Source organism: Schistocerca nitens, chromosome 6 (genome assembly GCF_023898315.1).
Source record: "Schistocerca nitens isolate TAMUIC-IGC-003100 chromosome 6, iqSchNite1.1, whole genome shotgun sequence".
Lineage (NCBI taxonomy): Eukaryota > Metazoa > Arthropoda > Insecta > Orthoptera > Acrididae > Schistocerca > Schistocerca nitens.
The window spans coordinates 215,968,724-215,990,239 of NC_064619.1; the positions used below are offsets into that span (position 1 = coordinate 215,968,724).

At 42.3% G+C, this 21,516-nt stretch overlaps 2 protein-coding genes across 2 annotated transcripts in view; one reads left to right on the top strand and one right to left on the bottom strand.

Annotated features, from left to right (window-relative positions):
- Window positions 1-21,516, bottom strand: part of LOC126263002 (peroxiredoxin-6-like) — a 236,014-nt gene that overhangs the window by 25,170 nt on the left and 189,328 nt on the right. The gene's annotated exons all lie outside the window — the stretch shown is intronic.
- LOC126263003 (peroxiredoxin-6-like) lies at window positions 6,238-12,360 on the top strand. The gene is made up of 4 exons (XM_049959965.1): window positions 6,238-6,392; window positions 11,453-11,609; window positions 11,722-11,939; window positions 12,050-12,360. Exons 1-4 carry the CDS (start codon window positions 6,310-6,312, stop codon window positions 12,252-12,254), a joined length of 663 nt encoding a protein of 220 aa, XP_049815922.1. The 5' UTR covers window positions 6,238-6,309; the 3' UTR covers window positions 12,255-12,360.

The window sequence follows — 21,516 nt, forward strand, 5'->3', positions numbered from 1 at the left end:
ACTACACACATTCTCTAAGATCATATCCGCAAAGAAACCGAAAGATGGAACTGCACATACAGTATACAACAAAACACTTGGATCTAGTTCTGTTATTATGGCGCTACACATCTGCATTTCTGCACCAAATGCTAATTTCTTATTAATATTGCCTACAAGGATTGTTGCTTACAACAGTTTTCCGTTACATTTCTCCTGTTCCCGTTCGCTAGTAAATCGTCTACCCATTGTTGTTATGGTCTTCGGTCCAAAGAGCAATTTGATTCAGCTCTACACGCTAATTTATCCTGTGCAAGTCTCTTCATCTCTGCATAAATACTGGAACCTGCGTTATTTTAAATCTGTTTACTATATTCATGCCTAAATCTCCGTCTACAATTTGTACTCCTCACACTTTCCTCCAATACCGAATTGACAATTTTTTGATATCTCAGGATGTGTCCTATCAACCGATCCCTGCTATTAGTCAATAATAATTTCATTTCTCCCCAGTTGGATTCAATACCTCCTCATTAGTTGCGCGATTTACGCATCTAATCGTCAGCATTATTTTGCAGCACCACATTTCAAAAGCTTCTATTCTCTTCTTGTCCCAGTTGCTTATCGTATGCGTTTCACTTCCAAACAAGTCTAGTTCCACACAAATAACTTCAGAGAAGTCTTCCTGTAGTTTCATTTTTGCTCGATCTTAGCAGATTACTCTTTTTGGAAACGCTTTACACTTGTCTTGTTATTGTCATTCTACATTTTATATCCTCTCCGCTTCACCCGTCATCCCTTATTTGGCTGTACACTAACAAAATTCGTCTAATTCTTTTAGTGTTTAATTTCTTAATATAATTCCTTCAGCAGAGCCTGATTTAATTCGACTGTATTCCTTTATCCTTTTTTTAAATCTATTGATATTGATTTTAGCATTCCGTTTTAAGTCACTATACATCCCGTTCAACTGCTCTTCCAAGTCCTTTGGCATCTCTGACAGAAGTACGTTGAATGCAGCAAACCTCATAGTTAAAATTTATTTTATCTCAACTTTAGTTCATTTTCCAAATTCCTTCAGGGTTTCCTTTACTTCTTACTCAGTTGTTGTTATTATGGTCTTCAGTCCAAAGACTGGTTTGATGCAGCTCTCCATGCTGCTCTATCCTGTGCAAGCCTCTTCATCTCAGAGTAACTACTGCAACCTTCATCCCTCTGAACCTGTTTACTGTATTCATCTCTTGGTCTCCCTCTACGATTCTTACCCCCCACGCTTCCCTCCTGCACTAAACTGGCGATCTGTTGATGCCTCAGAATGTGTCCTACCAACCGATCCCTTCTTTTTGCCAGATTGTTTCACATATTTCTCTTCTCCCCAATTCTGTCAGTACCTCCTCATTATTTACGTGATCTACCCATTTAGTCTTTAGCATTCTTCTGTTGCACCACATTTCAAAAGCTTCTGTTCTCTTCTTGTCTACACTGTTTATCGTCTGTGTTTCACTTCCACTCATTGCTACACTCCATACAAATATTTTCAGAAAAGACTACCTGACACTTAAATCTACACTCGATGTTAGCAAATTTCTCTTCTTCAGAAATGCTTTCCTTGCCATTGCCAGTCTACATTTTATATCCCCCCTATTTCAACCACCATCAGTTATTTTGCTTCCCAAATAGCAAAACTCATTTACTGCTTTAAGTGTCTCATTTCCTAACCTAATACCCTCTGCGTTACCTGATTTAATTCGACTACATTCAATTACCCTTGTTTTCTTTCTGTTGATGTTCATCCTGTATCCTCCTTTCAAGACACTGTCCGTTTCATTCAACTGCACTTCCAAGTCGGTTGCTGTCTCTGACAGAATTACAATGTCATCGGCAAACCTCAAAGTTTTTATTTCTTCTCCCTGGACTTAGATTCCTAGTGCAATTTTTTCTTTGATTTACTTTGCCGCTTGTTCAGTACACAGATTGAATAACAGCAGGGACAGGCTACAACCCTGTCTCACTCCCTTCTCAACCACTGCTTCCCAATAATGCTCCTCGACTCTTATAACTACCATCTTGTTTCTGTACAAACTGTAGATAGCCTTTCGCTACCTGTGTTTTACTCCTGCCACCTTTATATTTTGAAGTAGAGTATTCCAGTCAACATTATCAAAAACTTCCTCTACGTCTACGGTGCTATAAACGTAGGTTTGTCTTTCCATAACCTCACTTCTATGAGAAGTCGTAGGGTCAGTATTGCCTCGCGTGGTCCTAGATTTGTCCGGAATTCAAACTGATCTTCCCCGAGGTCTGCATCTACCAATATACAAATCCAATATCATCGAGGTACATGGCTGACTCTGGACTACTCAGATTACCGCTTCAGTTGCTTGTAGAATTATTGTTGGAGTGTATACGATTGGACAGATAGAAATGATGGAAGGAGGGTGAGCCAGCAGATATAGAAGCCTAGCCCACGCCGGCGACGGGAAGGCCGAGTCTTACGTAACGCCGCGTGCTGTGCGGACTTGAGCGCAGCAGCCAAGGCTGGTGACGCGGCGCTTGTTGTGTATCTCCGTCTCTCTCTAGCGTCGGCCGTGACTCGCCGAATCCCACGACGCCCCTCCTTGCTGTTCTTCTGTTGCAGCCGCGTCATCGACGTAGCGCTGGATGCAGCACCTTGCGCTTAGAGTGTCTCTGTACAAATGTTTGCATTCTGATTGGATCTTAAAAGTTACTTAGGTTCGACTCAGATCGTTTTGTTAAAAATCATGAGTGCTTTGAACGTTTATAGCGTCAAAAGTAAATATTTTGTTGATCGTTTCGTATTCCGAGTGAATAAACACGGTCAGGAATGGACATACTGCACCTGAAGCACTGTATGTGTGTGTATGTGGGGGGGGGGGGGGGCGGTGAGGGAGGGGGAAGGAAAGGGCTGGGAGGGGGGGGGATGGGCTTGTTACAATCGAGTTCCTACCCCTTCTTTGTCCTGCTCCGCCTTTACCTCTCTCGAAATTGAGGAGACGCAGACTGTAACTCTAGTTCTTATTCTTTCTGCTACTGTCGGAGCATAGATCGTTTTATCTCACTTGTTTAGTAAACATGTAGGTCAATTTCAGTTGTTGCTCCTAGGTTTCGGCTGAGCCATATCCCTGTAATGACCTCCCTTGGAGAAGTGCTATTCTTGCAAGGTATACAGGAGAACTGAGAAGTCTGTAAAGTAGGAGATGAGGTGCTGACGGAAGTAGAATTGCTGCACCTGTAAACGAGGCACATCCACATGTTAAGCCATGAGCAAACACCTGGCCATCTCCATGCCCTTCCGTACACTCAGTTCCCTTCCTTCTTCTACTATAGAAGAGAAATATGCGAACTCAATATTTATATGTCACTTCCGGTACGTTTCGACCTCAGAGACATATTTCTGACACAAGCAGCAACGGGAGTGCTATGGATATTCGATAAATCAGCTTATCAAGTTATGTAAGTGTTAATTCGTTTCGGTTTATCGTAAGATTCCTTTAATTTCAAGAATCTGAAACCACACCGACAAGGACTCGCATCAACACTGGTGGATAGACTTCAGTGCGGATGATCGATTTATTTATCAACATCGAATATGGATTAACATTGGAAAGTCTAGAGTAAAGTAGAGAAATACTCCGTTTAAAGTTCTACACGTGACAGAAGACGACAACGCCAATGAAGGCCATTTTGGCGAGCGATGGAACCGCAAAAGTTAAAGTTTTCTCTGGCCGACAAATTTAAGTGGGTATTTTAGGTACTATACACTTCGGTACATTGATGCACCCGACATGTTTTTCTAACATCCAGGATCCCAGAAAGTGTTATTAATAGTATGGTGAAATATATGATTGTGTGACGAAAAACTGAAATTCGTTTTTCGGAATGATCACCGAGGGTGCAAAATTGAAAACTGAAAAGACAACAGAAGGAAACACTATAGCAGCTGGGAATATTACAGACAGTAAACACGGCTTGTAAGCGTGTTGTTGAAAACGGGAAGCGTATTTAGTGCAATATATACTGTACTGTACTGTACAGGATAGCCAGATGCATTTGGTTTGCGGCCAGTGGGAAGAAAGGCCCACACAATGTCACAAGAGTAAAGGAAGCAAACATCAACCTTTATATTTGAAAAAGAAAGTACCAGAATCAGCCGATAAGAAATTTAGGATCCAGATCTGAGCACTGCGTTCTAAATATCGCAGATGACCTCATAGACGCCGAACGAAAATAGTCACGCGGCTCCAAATCAATTCAACTTTTGACATGCGGTACATCGCCCGAAATGGTCGTTACACTTTGACGGAAGTTGGCTGCTAGGGCGAAAAAGAGTATTATTAAGTTTCGCTTCCACTAGAAAGCTCCGTCTAATGGTACGAGGATATGGGACACTGTTAACGGCATTCTGCGCTTTGGATAGGGACGTTACCCGACATTCGCCTTCATACTACTCGAGAGGAGTAGGCTGTATAACAGTATATCCCTTCCATTCATAACAGGACAACACGACTCTACAATGAAGAAGCACTCATCACAGTCATGTACACAACGCTGATAGATACTGCGCCTTACATTTCAAAACAGGTCGGAGGAAGGCAAAGGAAAATCAATTCCATTTAGACCAGCGTTCGAAAAATTGTAGCAGTTTTGGAAACCAATTTCATCATTGAAGCATTCCTCCTTTACGATTAATTTGAGTTCGCCCCGATTTCCAAGTGGAACTACGGCCGCCATCATGAAAATATTTCGAAATTTTCGCACTTTTTCCAGTTCTCCTAAGCTCTTAATTCAGAGGTATATTGCTACATATAATATAGAACATTAAATTCTGAGTCGACTAAGTACTAATACAATTTGATGAAGGAGTGTTGTGGAAACACTATGTTAGAGAAGCTAATCTTTCCGACTTTTATTCAAAAATCGCTATTGATTCCACAGTACATACAATAACTACAAAACGACCACATTTCATGTAAAGTACAAGGGAGAAGATTTTTGACACCGTGATCCTTTCGATCATCACTTGCCGACAAGTGATGATCAAAGGGATCGTTGTGTCAGAAATCTACGGAAACCAGTCATTGAATGTTGACCCCAATTTTAACTGCACCAGAGGTGGGACTCTGCATGCATGTCGGTCAGGTGCCCTGAAAATGGCATAATACATCACTGAAACTGGTTGCTCAATAAAATAACAATTTGAAATTTAGATGGCCGAGAGGTGTTTTGATTCAACATTCAGGAGCGATTTAGAGTGAAACGATCACATGAAAGTAATCACAGATGCCAGACGGATTTATTGGAAGAATCCTCGGAAAGTGTTGTCCACCCGCAAAGGAGGATGCTTACAAAACACTTGTTCGACCAGTGACATTGCTCGTCAGTCTGGGATCAGTGGTTCAAATGGTTCAAATGGCTCTGAGCACTATGGGACTTAACATCTATGGTCATCAGTCCCCTAGAACTTAGAACTACTTAAACCTAACTAACCTAAGGACAGCACACAACACCCAGCCATCACGAGGCAGAGAAAATCCCTGACCCCGCCGGGAATCGAACCCGGGAACCCGGGCGTGGGAAGCGAGAACGCTACCGCACGACCACGAGATGCGGGCTCTGGGATCAGTACCAGATAGGATTGATAGAAGAAATAGAAGAGCAGCACTTTTCTTGATAGGTTCAATAAGTAAGCGCGACAGCACCAGGGAACAAACCCAACTCCAATGGCGGAAGCTACGAGAGAGGCGTTCTGGATCACTGGGTTTTTTAATGTTAAAATTTCTACAGTGTGTTTTCCTATAAGTGTACCAATGCACTACTTACATCTCGCGCAAGGACCATGACTGTAAAATTAAGAGAATTTCGAGGCCACACAAAGTCTTACCAACAATCGGTTTTCGTGCGGAGCATTAGCGACTGGGAAAGGAAAGGGCAAATGGGGCAGTGATACACAGAACTTCAGAAACTACAAGGTGGCTTACGGAATGTAGATGTACCTTGAAGATTTAGGTCTTCAGCTGCTTATTTCCTGAATATGGAAATGTCCTTGAGCAAGCAGCAGTCCTCTGGACACAGTTACCGCCCCCCGCCTCGTGTCTACCACCTGCTTGCCACGGTGCCTCGCGTAGCGCAACGCCAGTGACAGCGTGTTTGCGGGCTGCTCTACAGTGCGGTCTCCCGCTTCGCAGTGACTGTGAGATAGCAGTGCGGGTGACGCAGCACGGAGCGCGGCAGATATAAGCAGCGGCCGCAGCCTTCACAAGCCAGTCTGCACACCACCGACCACCAGTACAGAGGCACAGAGGCAGCAGCATGAAGCTCGAGAGCATCGTACCCAACTTCAAGGCGCCCTCCACGCAAGGGCCCCTGGACTTCTACAAGTGGAAAGGCGACTCGTGAGTATCCCAACTGCAATACTCACATTTCTGTGTTGTTCGTCATTATACGGAACATCACGATTTTCATCTCTCAACATTCCTGTATCCATATAATAATAGCCCTATACTTGTACGACGAGCTCTTCTGCAGTTTTCTACGGAGCATTTAATGGTTTCCCTCCCATTTCTATTCTATGCATTATCAGTAAATTAGGTCTCACTTCTCTCAAATTAATTCCGCTAAATGTATTTCGCAAACAAAGTTTTGCTATCCTCGTCGTCTTATTATCGAGAAAAGCTAGCCTCCTGAGAGGAATCTGTCTTCCTTATCCTATTACGGTTTGTAGTATCATAACTCCCCCAGCTGTGACATAACGCGATCCGTTTGATTCCCTGCTTGTAACACAGTTGTAATTTTTTATATACATTTTTTGTTTATCTCTTTTACGCAGTTGAGCAAAATATGTGGCTGCTGCTAAATTATTTTCACTTGTCAAAAAATGATGCACGAAACGAATGAAGTGTTTGGATCGCTTTCTTGTTTTGTGACCTTTTTTATGTGTTTCAAGCAGAGACACTTTCGCCTGATGGTATTACGTCTCTTAATGATACAAACAACATACTTACCCATTCCTTTAGAAAATATACAACAGAATGTATTACATAACCAAATTGTATAAAGATGAACCAAAAATTTCGAAAAATTGTGCGAGGTAATTAGTCAACAAAGTACATTAGTTTGACTCCACCATTATAATGAAAACTACAATCATATATGTTTATATGACAATTGAGTAGTCTTTTTCGTGTTTCAATATATGTACTGAAACTCAAGGCACGCTCCTGAATTCTCAAACTTCATATATATACTCGTATTGAAAAATTGTAGCTTTTATCGTGGTGATAGAGTCAGACTAACCCACTTTGTAGATTAATTATCTTGCAAAATTAAAAATTTTTCGTTTCTCTTTTCTTATGTTTTGATATACACGGTGAATCACCTAAAACTAGCAACACAAATATTTCGATACTGGAAGGCGCCATTGATATGTGGATTTCACAGATTGCAATGATAGGCAAGGGCCCGCCTATGAAGCCCATGGAGATTGTTACGAGCTTTAGGTGTATATTTATTTAAAAAAATGTACAAGTATTTCAATGGAACAATGCCTATTGACAGTTTGAAAATCAAAGCAAACTAAATTAGAACGTCAGTGGTGTTTGTTGCAGGAGTCTAGTGCAAGTAGTTTACGAGATACCGTAGTTTGAATATTGAAAACACCGACAGTTGTTTATCCCATGCCGTAGTAAAAAAAAAAAAAATGTGAATTTCACATTGATGCCTATGTGCAGCCCTATACAGATGTTGAGAAGTCTCCGAAGGTGTGTTGTTAAATGGGACATTGCCTAAGGCAAGCGAAAGACAAACAAAGGTCAATGCAGTATCTACGTGGGGTCTGACATGTAAAGAACCAATGTACTCTCAAAGCCTGTGCTCAACATGACCACCACCATCGTCAATACAAGCCATGTAACGATTGCTGCACACGTTCTAGAATTTCAGTGGAAACTGCAGTGCAGGCAGCAGTAATACGCCGTTTCGTATCATCTGCAATTTTTTGAGTTGGGTGACGTCTATTGGCATATCTTCCGGCGTACACTGTACACAAACGAACGGCATACATCTTACGTTTATCGTAAACCATTAACATGTCCGCTTTTTTCGCATTAGGAAGTACTACTTTCCAAAACGTCCTGCGACGTCCACTATCACACAATAAGTGACAGTACCGTCGCAATGTACTCGTAGTGTACACACAAAATAATGTAAATAAATGTAATAATGTCGCCTAGCATCTACGCAACAGTATGGAATAAAGAGCTGTCGAAGTTTGCAATGTTCACTGTACGATGATTCGTAAACTACACTCCTGGAAATGGAAAAAAGAACACATTGACACCGGTGTGTCAGACCCACCATACTTGCTCCGGACACTGCGAGAGGGCTGTACAAGCAATGATCACACGCACGGCACAGCGGACACACCAGGACCCGCGGTGTTGGCCGTCGAATGGCGCTAGCTGCGCAGCATTTGTGCACCGCCACCGTCAGTGTCAGCCAGTTTGCCGTGGCATACGGAGCTCCATCGCAGTCTTTAACACTGGTAGCATGCCGCGACAGCGTGGACGTGAACCGTATGTGCAGTTGACGGACTTTGAGCGAGGGCGTATAGTGGGCATGCGGGAGGCCGGGTGGACGTACCGCCGAATTGCTCAACACGTGGGGCGTGAGGTCTCCACAGTACATCGATGTTGTCGCCAGTGGTCGGCGGAAGGTGCACGTGCCCGTCGACCTGGGACCGGACCGCAGCGACGCACGGATGCACGCCAAGACCGTAGGATCCTACGCAGTGCCGTAGGGGACCGCACCGCCACTTCCCAGCAAATTAGGGACACTGTTGCTCCTGGGGTATCGGCGAGGACCATTCGCAACCGTCTCCATGAAGCTGGGCTACGGTCCCGCACACCGTTAGGCCGTCTTCCGCTCACGCCCCAACATCGTGCAGCCCGCCTCCAGTGGTGTCGCGACAGGCGTGAATGGAGGGACGAATGGAGACGTGTCGTCTTCAGCGATGAGAGTCGCTTCTGCCTTGGTGCCAATGATGGTCGTATGCGTGTTTGGCGCCGTGCAGGTGAGCGCCACAATCAGGACTGCATACGACCGAGGCACACAGGGCCAACACCCGGCATCATGGTGTGGGGAGCGATCTCCTACACTGGCCGTACACCACTGGTGATCGTCGAGGGGACACTGAATAGTGCACGGTACATCCAAACCGTCATCGAACCCATCGTTCTACCATTCCTAGACCGGCAAGAGAACTTGCTGTTCCAACAGGACAATGCACGTCCGCATGTATCCCGTGCCACCCAACGTGCTCTAGAAGGTGTAAGTCAACTACCCTGGCCAGCAAGATCTCCGGATCTGTCCCCCATTGAGGATGTTTGGGACTGGATGAAGCGTCGTCTCACGCGGTCTGCACGTCCAGCACGAACGCTGGTTCAACTGAGGCGCCAGGTGGAAATGGCATGGCAAGCCGTTCCACAGGACTACATCCAGCATCTCTACGATCGTCTCCATGGGAGAATAGCAGCCTGCATTGCTGCGAAAGGTGGATATACACTGTACTAGTGCCGACATTGTGCATGCTCTGTTGCCTGTGTCTATGTGCCTGTGGTACTGTCAGTGTGATCATGTGATGTATCTGACCCCAGGAATGTGTCAATAAAGTTTCCCCTTCCTGGGACAATGAATTCACGGTGTTCTTATTTCAATTTCCAGGAGTGTATTTGCGCTAGCTTCCTGCAACAAACACCACTTACATTCTCATTTGCGTTACTTTTACGATTTTACCATCAACAGGCATTGTCCCATTTAAAATCTGTGGTTGTTGTAAAAAAAGTGCACTTTCGTCAACGTCTCAAAATTCGTGCATTGGCTACAAAAACACGCCCTAGCCCACTAATCAATTCTGTGAGAACCGCGTATCGATAGTGGCCCCCATGTCCGAAATATTTGCTGTGAAACAGTTAGTGATTCACCCTGTATACATCTCCGCATTGCTTAAAGCTTACCTTTTAGCCCTACAAAGGCGGATAAAATGGATCTGTTTATGGAACTAAGAGCTAGTCTGAAAATAATCCTCAAGTTTTAAAATATTTTACGCTGAAATTGTTCTTGGATGGCTATATTTATCGCATTGTAGTAGTAAATGCGCTATGTCCTTTTCTGTGAAGGAGGAAGTACAGTCTGGAAGAAGTCATCAAATTTGTGGCATTCGTATCGGTCAGACGCAATCTGAGAAGCGCGTTAACTTTGTGTAAATTGAGCCATGCAATGAATGTTTATCATTCAAATTGCGTTGCCTGTCTTATCGAGAATTAAATCATTCATATCTACATATTTTGAAGGAAAAGCTACAGCAGCCATCTCAATAGCGAGAAAGAAACACAAGAGTGGAAGTGGTAGAGACTTTTTTCATGTGATAACTTTGCAGAGACTACATATTTTCAGCGTCCTCTGCCTTTTATGTCTCTCGTCGTTACTTTCTTCTGTTTGTCACAACAATAACTTTCGTTTTTGTCATTGCACTCGCATTATTTAATCCTGTACACAGAAACAAATTGCGATGGCAAGTCATAAATTCAGCATTTAAGCTTCAGAAGTACAATTATCTAGCATCGACAGATATCTAGTCTCTGGGAGCGAACAATGGTCCGTACGAAGAGCATAACACAATTGATCTATTCTTACTAATATTTACTTCATTATAGTAAAAGGGGTAATGTTTATATTTATTGCATGAAATACATCCTTAGTAGCAGCTGTGAAGCAAAAAGAGAGAAAAATTAGTAAGTGTTAGTTAGTGTCAAAGTCAATTGTGCTGTAATGTTTTACTGTTTTGTACTGATTTCTAGGGCTATTGTAATTCCTTAGAGCCAGGTGTTTGTTCTTCATTCTCCAAGAGTTTCTAGTAAAATTGTTATAAAATTTTCATCCATTTTGTATAAATGTCCGAGAAGCGTTAACTTTCTTTTCTTTATTCATTCTATCAGTTTTCCGTCTGTGATCATATACATGTGATCACAGTTTCTTAATATTTTGCTACCTTGGATTCTTAGCGGATCTAAAGCACCAAAACAACACTTCTTCCGGAAATTAATTTCTAGCTCACTTTTGTGCTTTGCTTGTATTATAGCATCTCTGCATATCCATTTTGTTTCTTGAAAGAGTTATTGGATATGACTTTTCCATTAGACACAGCGCTCCATGTAAGGCTACTTCTATTAAATGTTTTCTTTAGTAATCACTCCTAAATATATAAAAAATTGACCATTTGTTTTCTTGTAACGTCGTTACTCTGCCTTCTTATTTGCCTTTTTGTGTGCTGGAAACACTCTTTATCCTGTAAAACTGTAATGAAGAAACAATGTCACAGATAAAACGACGACTTTAAAAATGTCTTCGAAATATATAACACAGTATTAACCTGTCAATTTATATCTTTGTTGCACAGATGGTGCGTTCTGTTCTCACACCCGGCAGACTTCACGCCGGTGTGTACCACAGAGCTGGGCCGCATCGCCGTCCACAACCCGGAGTTCCAGAAGCGAGGGGTCAAACTGCTGGCGCTCTCCTGTGACAAGCTCAAGGACCACGTCGACTGGGTCAATGTGAGTGTTCCACACTACTGGCTAACTCTGACTGAATTGAGAGCGAGATGAGATCCATAACACCTCCATATCACACTAGAGCTCACGGCTATCATCCCTGTGTTGTCCACAGGACATCAAGTCGTACTGCAAGGACATTCCCGGCGACTTCCCGTACCCCATCGTGTCCGACGAGACGCGCGAGCTGGCCGTCAAGCTGGACATGATCGACGAGCGCGACAAGGACAACGCGGAGAAGGCGATGACGGTGCGGGCCATGTACGTCATCGGGCCAGACAACCGGCTGCGCCTCTCCATGGTGTACCCAGCGTCCTGCGGCCGCAACGTCGAGTGAGTACCGCTGCCACACTCTCCACGTACACACGGACACGCATACACACACACACTGCACACTGCACTCTGTACATGGTCGATGAGACTCGTGTCTGCTGGTGTTGCAGTGAGCTGCTGCGCGTGATCGACTCCCTGCAGCTGACGGACCGGCTGAAGGTGGTGGCCACTCCCGCCAACTGGACGCCCGGCACCAAGGTGATGATCCTGCCGCACGTGCCCGACCAAGACCTGCCCAGACTCTTCCCTGGCGGCGTCGAGCGCGTCTCCATGCCCTCTGGCAACAACTACGTACGCACCACCACTGACTACTGAGACATGCGTCACATATAAAAGTTATGATTGTAATATTATTTATGTTTAAAAATTTATTTATACTGTAAAAATTATTTCTAATAAAATATCTGTCACTTAAAGTGTACGTGTGTTTAATTTGATAATCATGTTTTCCAGAAGTAGATTTGTTTTCATACTAAAATCTTCAGTATAAATACAACCCTTCCCCTTCCTCTTTCACTCTCTTGTTATCTTTTTTAGACGAAAAATACAACAATTGTTTTTTTTTCTTGACTGGATCCACAGCCATCAGACACTTGTTAAATGAAGACATTTTCCCAGTATGGCTGTAACTTTATGTAATACTTTCATTTGGTAGCTGGCCTTGCTCAGCGTCATAGTCGTTGTCAAGTGCCTGTTAACATAAAACAAACAAACATACATCAAGCACGTAACTTTAAATGGAAAGATAAATCCTAGTCACAAAATCTCATGTAGTGCACTGATACTACCATTATAAGCACGTTACTTACATATGGTCTGTCTGCAAATCATACGTGAATCAAAAACGAAAATATTGACAAAGAATACCAAGGTATCTGCCATTTAGCATCGTTGAAACTGTTTATAATGGAAGTTCCACGTCATAAACAGAATAGATACGTCAGATCACAACATCACATTCACGTTAATACTTATCACGACTGCGAGTTGATCGCTGAAGGTGATAACTTCCAACATCAGTTGCAAACTATCTCTCTTCTACGAGAGGATCATCACATGAAACCATCAATCTGCTTCCGCTGCGAGAAACTATTCTCCCAAATTTAATGAAACGCTTCTTTCAATTTTACGCAAAAAGATTCTCAATTAAATAAACACCATAGCTGGTAGTATATGATTGGTACTGATATGAGCAAAGGAATAAATCAAATTCAAATATCACTCGCGAAAGTAAATTTAAAGAAAGTAAATTCCACGATTCGAAATAATAAACATTTAATGAAATTAGTGAAGCGCTTTTCTAAGGAAAGAGAAGTATCTGTGGTCACTAACCGAAACAAAAATCGCACCAAAGCATATCCCACGGAACATCCATGGTTAACAGCTCTATGACGGAACCCAGTGTGGCGGCCGGGAACACCAGCCGTGGTCGCTACCGCGAGGGTCCTTGCCTGACCTCTCTGGACAACATTATCGAGGTAGGTACTACATTATCGGACACCAAAGGAAAGTCTCGGCTTACCTCATTGACTGACTTGAATACATACATCCTCACATTAATGCTTGAAGAGATTATTCTTGGATAAGGAATTGTTCCGGAGAGCATACTGGTTATTATAGAAAATAAATATTTTCGCATCACGCGCATTCTCTTTCTAATGGACTACAACACCTATAAAAGCCTTCTGTGCAACACATAGACGAGATTACCAAGCAATGTTATACCAGAAAAATGAAAGTGGGCTTAGACAGCCGACTATCTAGCTGAGACCGCAGAAGGTAGTGATGCTGGACCCTGGTGTCTTAAGCGAAGTCGATATTCTAACTCATCGAAACATTCGATAAGTGTAGAAGCTGAAGCAATGAATTAAAATTTGTGCTACAGCCAGGACTTGAAACTAGGCCTCCCCCTTACTAGACACACATGACAGGCACTACAGCACCGTAGCACAGCGTCTAAAACACCTGTTTGGGCTGCTCTAGCCCAATGCCCAACCTAACACAAACTTCAGTTCATTTTCCCTTCTTAAATGGGCTGAAGTTGTGAACCGAAGTTTGTATTAGGGAGGAAACTGGGTTAGGGTATTCCTTGCAGGGGAGGCAGCCACAGTGCTACTGTGACGTTCTGGTTAGCATATATGACTAGTAAGCGGGTCACCTGGGTTGAAACGCTAGCCGTGGCACAAATTTTAATTCATTACCTCAGCTTGTATAGTTATCAAACTCATATGTTACAGGAAAATGTAATTCTATCAGATCATCTCGAAGTTTTTCACTGCGTTCAAGTCGGGACTTAATCCAGGCCAGGAATGTTATTGTCCAAATCCAAACCCTTCCATCGGATTGCCACAGGGTGTAGCGTGTTTAATCACTCCACATTACTTGTTTCAGTAATCCACTCTCTAGTGGCGTCGTTCTTTATGCCACCTCAACCACTGATGAGCATTTTTCAGAAATGTGTGGCTTCTGAGGAATTGCTTGACTATTTTAAACTATTCTCTTTAACTCCCCACACACAGTCATTGTGATAGCTGCACTGAAGGTAGGACTTCGGAACTCACAAGTGAATCCTTCTTCTGATTTCATGGATTTTTTTACAACCACTCTTCGCAAATCTATTTTATTATAGTCTAAAAACTAAGAGAAATTTTTGATTGTATGGGTAAGCAGTGGCCACTGAAAGGCGTTTATATTCATATTAACGTTTATGTATGCGATTTGAGTATTCTAATAAACTCGTACGATGTATTAAAACAGTTTTTACCCACAGTTGCCAGCAGCGCAACAGATTTCTCAGAAGAGCTGGATAGACAAATATTTCTTAAGATGATAAAGTATAATCCTCCAAAACGCGTACTGATAAGATCAGGTGACAGTGTATTTCAAGAAATTTACAAAAAAATAAGTTAAGGATTTGCTTGTGGCGCACTCCTTCGACTCTGTACGTAAGTTCCTCGTAGAAGTTGAGAACTTTTTTCTCTGTATTTATGTTATTTATTTTTAAAGTTCTTGTACCTACAATTTGTGATTTCGTGTTTTATTAATTCTTTAAATCTTTGTAACTTTTCTTATGAGCACGTGTTCTATGATCAAAGACCTTCCGCTCCAAGGCACAAGATGATGTACGATTGGCGAAGAATGGATTAACCATCCTCGAATTATGTAACTAATTTTGAAAATATATAGGATTTTGCTCACTATAAAAATCTGTAACTGAGGAATTAACACTACCCTCCAGATATTTTTAACACATTACTCAGCTCTCAAATATGTGGAACTCGAAATATTTACAAACGCTGCGTAGACCACAACCTTATGTCTCATAACAATAAAAGTAGCAGAAAAGGCCGGAAACTATTTGTGGCGGTTTCTGATTCGCATGCCTTTACGTGATTCTAAAAGCAGTCACTAGAATAAAACGCCGACCAGGAAAGATCGTGTGTTTCTATGTAGAACGCTCTCCCCTACCAACCACTGTCAGTTCCAAGAACACGTTTTAGCTACTTGTTTCTAAGGACGTACAGAATGTTCATCGCGCAGTCTCAGCTTGTCATTCCTGGTAGTAGGGAGGGAGGGGGAGAGAGAGAGAGAGAGAGAGAGAGTGCTGTGTCAGCAGCTTCGTGGTGTAGCAGTGCAGTTGAGATAAGCTATTACGATCCATCAACGCCTCTCACAGCGAGGCACTTTGCTTTCAGTCCGCTTATCGTAGGGCGACCAATCACTGTAACCAGATAATAACGACTCGGCGGTATCACACACGCTTAATGTTACTTAGCTACAGGTACCGTTTCCCTGTAATATCAACAGTGCAAACTAACTCAAAGACTCATGGTTCAAAGCCAAATACAGTCGTGAGGCCGATGCGAATCCATTGGAAAAACATCACGTCAAGTTATTACTATTTTAACGTAACATGTTAAAATGACTGAAACAACTACACATAGTGCCAAAAATGTGGCTTTTGAGCACATTTTGAAATTAAGATAGTATTAGATATCCAATTAAAAAGTGTACAATTACTGTGTTTCTCTTCTAGTAATTGTCTTTTCTCTATCGTTTCCGAAGCAGCTTTCAGGTTATTCTTGTATAGACAGAGTCATCTCAAACAAAGATGGAGACGACTCAGTAGTTAAGTCGCTGTAATCGGATACTTGGGAACCAGCGTTCGAGTCCAGTCCGGCATTAAGATTTAGATTTCCCGCGGTGTTCATAAATCTTCTTCTTCCAGGCTATACTCCTTAGTCAAGGTATCCGCTAGTTCATGATCTGGTAATTCTTTTATTTTAACAATAGAGCCGGGTAACCATCTTACATGCACTCCAAGCTAAATCAGTGTGCCACAGAAGCCAAACCTAAATATGCTACTCTCCCTTACATAGGGCTACTATCATACCAAATAGAAAACTTACTTAAAAAGAAAAATATCACAATCAGACTTTCCACAAATAATAAACTACAACAAAAAGTAATCCATGATGTAAATACCTCCAAGAGTCCCTACGGTAAATCAGAGATACACAAACTCAAATGCGATACGTGCCCAAAATTCTACATTGGACTGACAGGCAGAAGTTTTGAAGTTAGATACAAAGAACACATTGATGCTTTAAGGCTTGGCAACTTGAACAAATCTGCATTAACAGCCCATATTGCTGAAGAAAACCATTCATTGAGAAACATTGCGAACAACTTAAAAACTTTACATCTAGCAGAAAAAGGAGCTACTATGAATACATTAGAATAAATAGAAAAACACACACACACAAACCGCACCCCAGACTATATCCTTAACCAACAAACCGAGTTAGCTAACACACCTTTCCTGAAAAATTTCTAAAAATTATTTTCCACCCTTCAAAGCAAATAATAGTTCTACATCTATCTGCAGATCAAGTAGCAAATTTTTATGTCACTACAATTCTCATGATGCTAAATGTAAATAAAGAACGTACTGTCTTACCTATTCAGTACTTTAAAAAATGTAACAACTTTATAATTGATGTAAAAGTATTCGCTCTAAAACTCACAAAATCAATGTCTCTCTGTACTAGTGTCAAAGGCGTTTCAGTTGCGTAAGTGAATATATGGTCTTTTTCCAAACATGGGACATCTTCATAATGTTACGATATATCATAACATCTTTGACACTCATATGTTTGTAAGCACTTTGTATGTATGTGGTGCGTGTTATAAATCTATTCTGTGAGAAATCTAGAAGTGTTCAGTGAGAAAAATTTACGTGAGCAACGATAAGAATGCAGTAGGACTATATTTACATCTGTTGGACGAATGTTATGAAAACAAACACTCCAAACCGACATTTCACGTAAGTCACATCCAATGAAAACCTGTAACGCAACCATCTGTGTGGCGTGCTTATAATTACGTATTATTTATATTTTAGGGCAATTTATCTGTACAAAAACGCACCACATGTTGTAATGAAAGCATGAAAACCGTCTGAAGATTAATCGTAACGATTCGAAACCGGTAAAGGTACCCTTTGAATAAAGGAACTAAAAATAAATTTGTGGCTAGTTGCTGTCTCAACACCATCAACATTTGTCTTCAAATAACAGCAGCGGCCTCCAACCATGTCATCATATGACAAAATTGCATTAACCTTCTTACTGCCACAGTCGTCGGTTAATCTACGGAATGAAAGTCGGATTCCCAGTTTACATGGTGTGTTTCCTAAGAGTCGTCAGTCGCATTTTCTGAAGTGTTTCGTCAGATATTTGCAGTTTTATTTTTGTAATGTGTAGCTGGTGTCAGCCCAAAGAAATACTATTCATCACGTCTTTCATGCGATGCCCAGCATCGACGCAAAGCGTGAGTCTGGTTTCCATTAGAAACAAAATGAGTTTAAAAGCGGAATTTTACGTGCTCATTTGATAGAGCGATCCCAGATTAGTCTAGTGCGGTATTTGTTTTATCGGTATGTGCTAACACCGGCAGTAAAACACGAAGAATAACGAGTACTCCAGCGGTGACAGCACCACCCTAGCCCATGCTGACTGCTGCCGCCATGCAGGAGCAGAGGCACTAACAAGGGAACCTCCCCATCGCACCCCCCTCCGATTTAGTTATAAGTTGGCACAGGGGATAGGCCTTGAAAAAATGAACACAGATCAATCGAGAAAACAGGAAGAAGTTGTGTGGAACTGTGAGAAAATAAGCAAAATATACAAACTGAGTAGTTCATGGGAAGATAGGCAACATCAAGCACACTTAAGACGCAGGAGCGCCGTGGTGTCGTGGTAACGTGAGCAGCTGCGGAGCGAAAGGTCCTTGGTTCAAATCTTCCATCGAGTGAAAAGTTTAATTTTTTATTTTCAGTTTACGTGACAAACACTTATGTTTTCATCACTTTTTTGGGAGTGATTATCACATTCACAAGAAAACCTAAATCGGGCAAGGTAGAAGAATCTTTTTACCCATTCGCCAAGTGTACAAGTTAGGTGGGTCGACAACATATTCCTGTCATGTGACGCACATGCCGTCACCAGTGTCGTATAGAATATATCATGTGTTTTCCTGTGGAGGAATCGGTTGACCTATGACCTTGCGATCAAATGTTTTCGGTTCCCATTGGAGAGGCACGTCCTTTCGTCTACTAATCGCACGGTTTTGCGATGCGGTCGCAAAACACAGACACTAAACTTATTACAGTGAACAGAGACGTCAATGAACGAACGGACAGATAATAACTATGCAAAAATAAAGAAAGTAAAATTTTCACTCGAGGGAAGACTTGAACGATGGACCTCTCCCTCTGCAGCTGCTCACGCTACCACGGGACCACGGCGCTCGTGAGCTGACGGTCTCCATAATATTGCGTATGTCGCCCATGGACTACTCAGTTTGTATATTTTGCTTATTTTTTCACAGTTCCACACAACTTCTTCCTGTTTTCTCAATTGATCTGTGTTCAGTTTATCAAGCCCTATCCACTGTGCCAACTTATAACTAAATCTGAGGCGGGTGCGATGGGGAGGTTCCCTTGTAAGTAGCTGTCGTAGTATTGGTTGTTTTTCGTGTTTTTTTGTCCCTATTAATACATATCCATAAAACAAACATCGCACTAGACTAAGCTGGGAACTCTCTTTCTAAAGGGTATGTTAAGTTCCACTTTAAAAATCATTTTGTTTTTAATGGAAATCAGACTGACGCTTTCTGTCCACATTGGAGGCCGCATAGAAGACGTGATGAGCTGTACTCCAGCTACACATTCCAAAAATCTAAATTGCAGATATGTACCGAACCACCAGAGAAAGTGTGCCTGACGACTCACAGGAGAGGCACCCTGTATATGTGAATAGAACAAGTAAAAATGTTTGAGTCAACGACTAAGAAGTGGATTCTAGACATGATGAACATATGTGTCTCAAGACTGCAAATACCAAAGATTTGGAGAAAAACCAAAATTGTGGGTCTGTTGAAACCTGGAAAACAGCCCAAAGAAGCTAAAAACTTTCGACCGATATCTCTTCTGTGTCATCTTTATAAAGTTCTAGAAAGAATGATACTTAATCGCATCTCAGTACATATTGACCAAACACTGATAAGAGAACAGACGGACTTTCGTCCAGGTAAGTCTTGTTGTGGACAGATCTTGAATTTGACACAATATATAGCAGACGGTGACGAACGCAAACAGATAACTGGTGCTGCATTCGTCGATCTCACTGCCGCCTATGACACCATCAACCGTAAGAAATTATTTGGAAAGACCTATGCTGTTACGAAAGACTATCACCTGACGCAATTTATGAGATGTCTATTACAAAATAGACGCCTCTTTGTTACTCTACAAAACAAAAGAAGTCGATGGAGGATACAGAATAATGGCATTCCACAAGGGTGTTAGCCCCATTTTTATATAATATCGATACCAATGACCAAACAATTGAACCTGTCACAAGATCTTTCATCTATGCAGACGATACAGCAGTTGCTGCCCAAGGAAGAACCTTTGAGGAGGTGGAAGAAAAACTAACTACAGGTCTTCAAATGCTATCTGCGTACTATGATCACAATTACTTGAAACCAAATCCCTCTAAAACACAAGAGAGATCAGAGATGGTAGAAGGAACCTGGAGAGGACTACAACTGACCAACTGCGATACCCCAAAATACCTGGGAGTAAAGCTAGACTGTTCCCTCATCTTCAAAGACCACTTCAAGGACACAAAAATGAGAGTGTCTGCTAGGAACAACATCATTCGGAAACCGACAGGTAACAATTGGGGCGCACAACCAAATGTTCTTCGCACATCTGCATTGTCCTTTGCTTCTCCGCTGCTGAATATGCAGCACCCGTGTGGCAGATCTTCAACCATACCAAACAAACAGACATTGCCCTTACTGAAACAGGACGCATTGTCACTGACTGCTTCCGGACAACTCCTATTGTTGCGGATTGGCAGGAGAGCCAACCCCGGCTTACTAGAGGAAGCCGAAAGGCACGCGTTTTAGCTCACGCAGGCTGGCGTGATGTCTGGAACAGGACAAGGAATTTAGACTAGAAAAAAAAGGATGTAGCTGGTGGAATAATTAACTTTAATCCATTAATGTTGAACGTAGCTCTTGTCTGTACATTATTTACAATATCAATAGTAACTGAACATGGCGCCTTGCTAGGTCGTAGCAAATTACGTAGCTGAAGGCTATGCTAACTATCGTCTCGGCAAATGAGAGCGTATTTTGTCAGTGAACCATCGCTAGCAAAGTCGGTTGTACAACTGGGCCGAGTGCTAGGAAGTCTCTCTAGACCTGCCGTGTGGCGGCGCTCGGTCTGCAAACACTGATAGTGGCGACACGCGGGTCCGACGTATACTAACGGACCGCGGCCGATTTAAAGGCTACCACCTAGCAAGTGTGGTGTCTGGTGGTGACACCACACCTATTAATAAAATATATCATCTTATGGGCATAGCACCTCCACATATCAGAAGAAGAACAGCAGCAGAAAAAGAGAAGCGGAAACAGGAGACAGATCCAAGACCCCTTGTTCGGATGTGAATACCAACATCCAAGATTAAGATCAAGAAAGAGTTTCCTCCTTTCAACAGAACCACTTTGAACGTCACCTGCAAATCGTCGAATACAGCTTTGGCGTAACTCACCTTCAGAGAGGTACTGGAACAACCCTAAAGAAGAGCTTGTTAAAGGACGTCACCTCCCATTTAAAACATGGAAGGTCCTCAACAAGTTGAGAACTGGTGTATCTCGATGCAAGGTCAATTCGAAGAAATGGGGTTTCTCTCCAGGAGATGAACTATGCGAATGTTGCGAACAGCAAGATCATAAACACCTGCTTAACTGTAGAAACCTCCCAGCCCCATGCCCGATGGGCGATCTGGTTATCGCCAGTGATACAGCAGTTCAAACGGCCGAATTTTGGATGTCATATGGAATTTAATCATGTACTTATATTGTTTGTTAATTGCTGTCTCTCGGCTATATATGTATGTTATGTTCTGGACACGAGCAAATAACTAAATAAACAAGCTTTGTTCAGGATGTGAAACTATTTTCAGTGTTTGCGCATCGCGTTTGCGGGGGCGGTGATTTG

Bases quoted from the DNA above. Each gene is read 5' to 3' on its own strand.
- LOC126263003 (XM_049959965.1), top strand. From the start codon at position 6,310: ATGAAGCTCGAGAGCATCGTACCCAACTTCAAGGCGCCCTCCACGCAA. The intron at 11,610-11,721 runs GTGAGTGTTCCA...TGTTGTCCACAG, and splicing joins ACCACGTCGACTGGGTCAAT to GACATCAAGTCGTACTGCAA. The intron at 11,940-12,049 runs GTGAGTACCGCT...CTGGTGTTGCAG, and splicing joins TCCTGCGGCCGCAACGTCGA to TGAGCTGCTGCGCGTGATCG.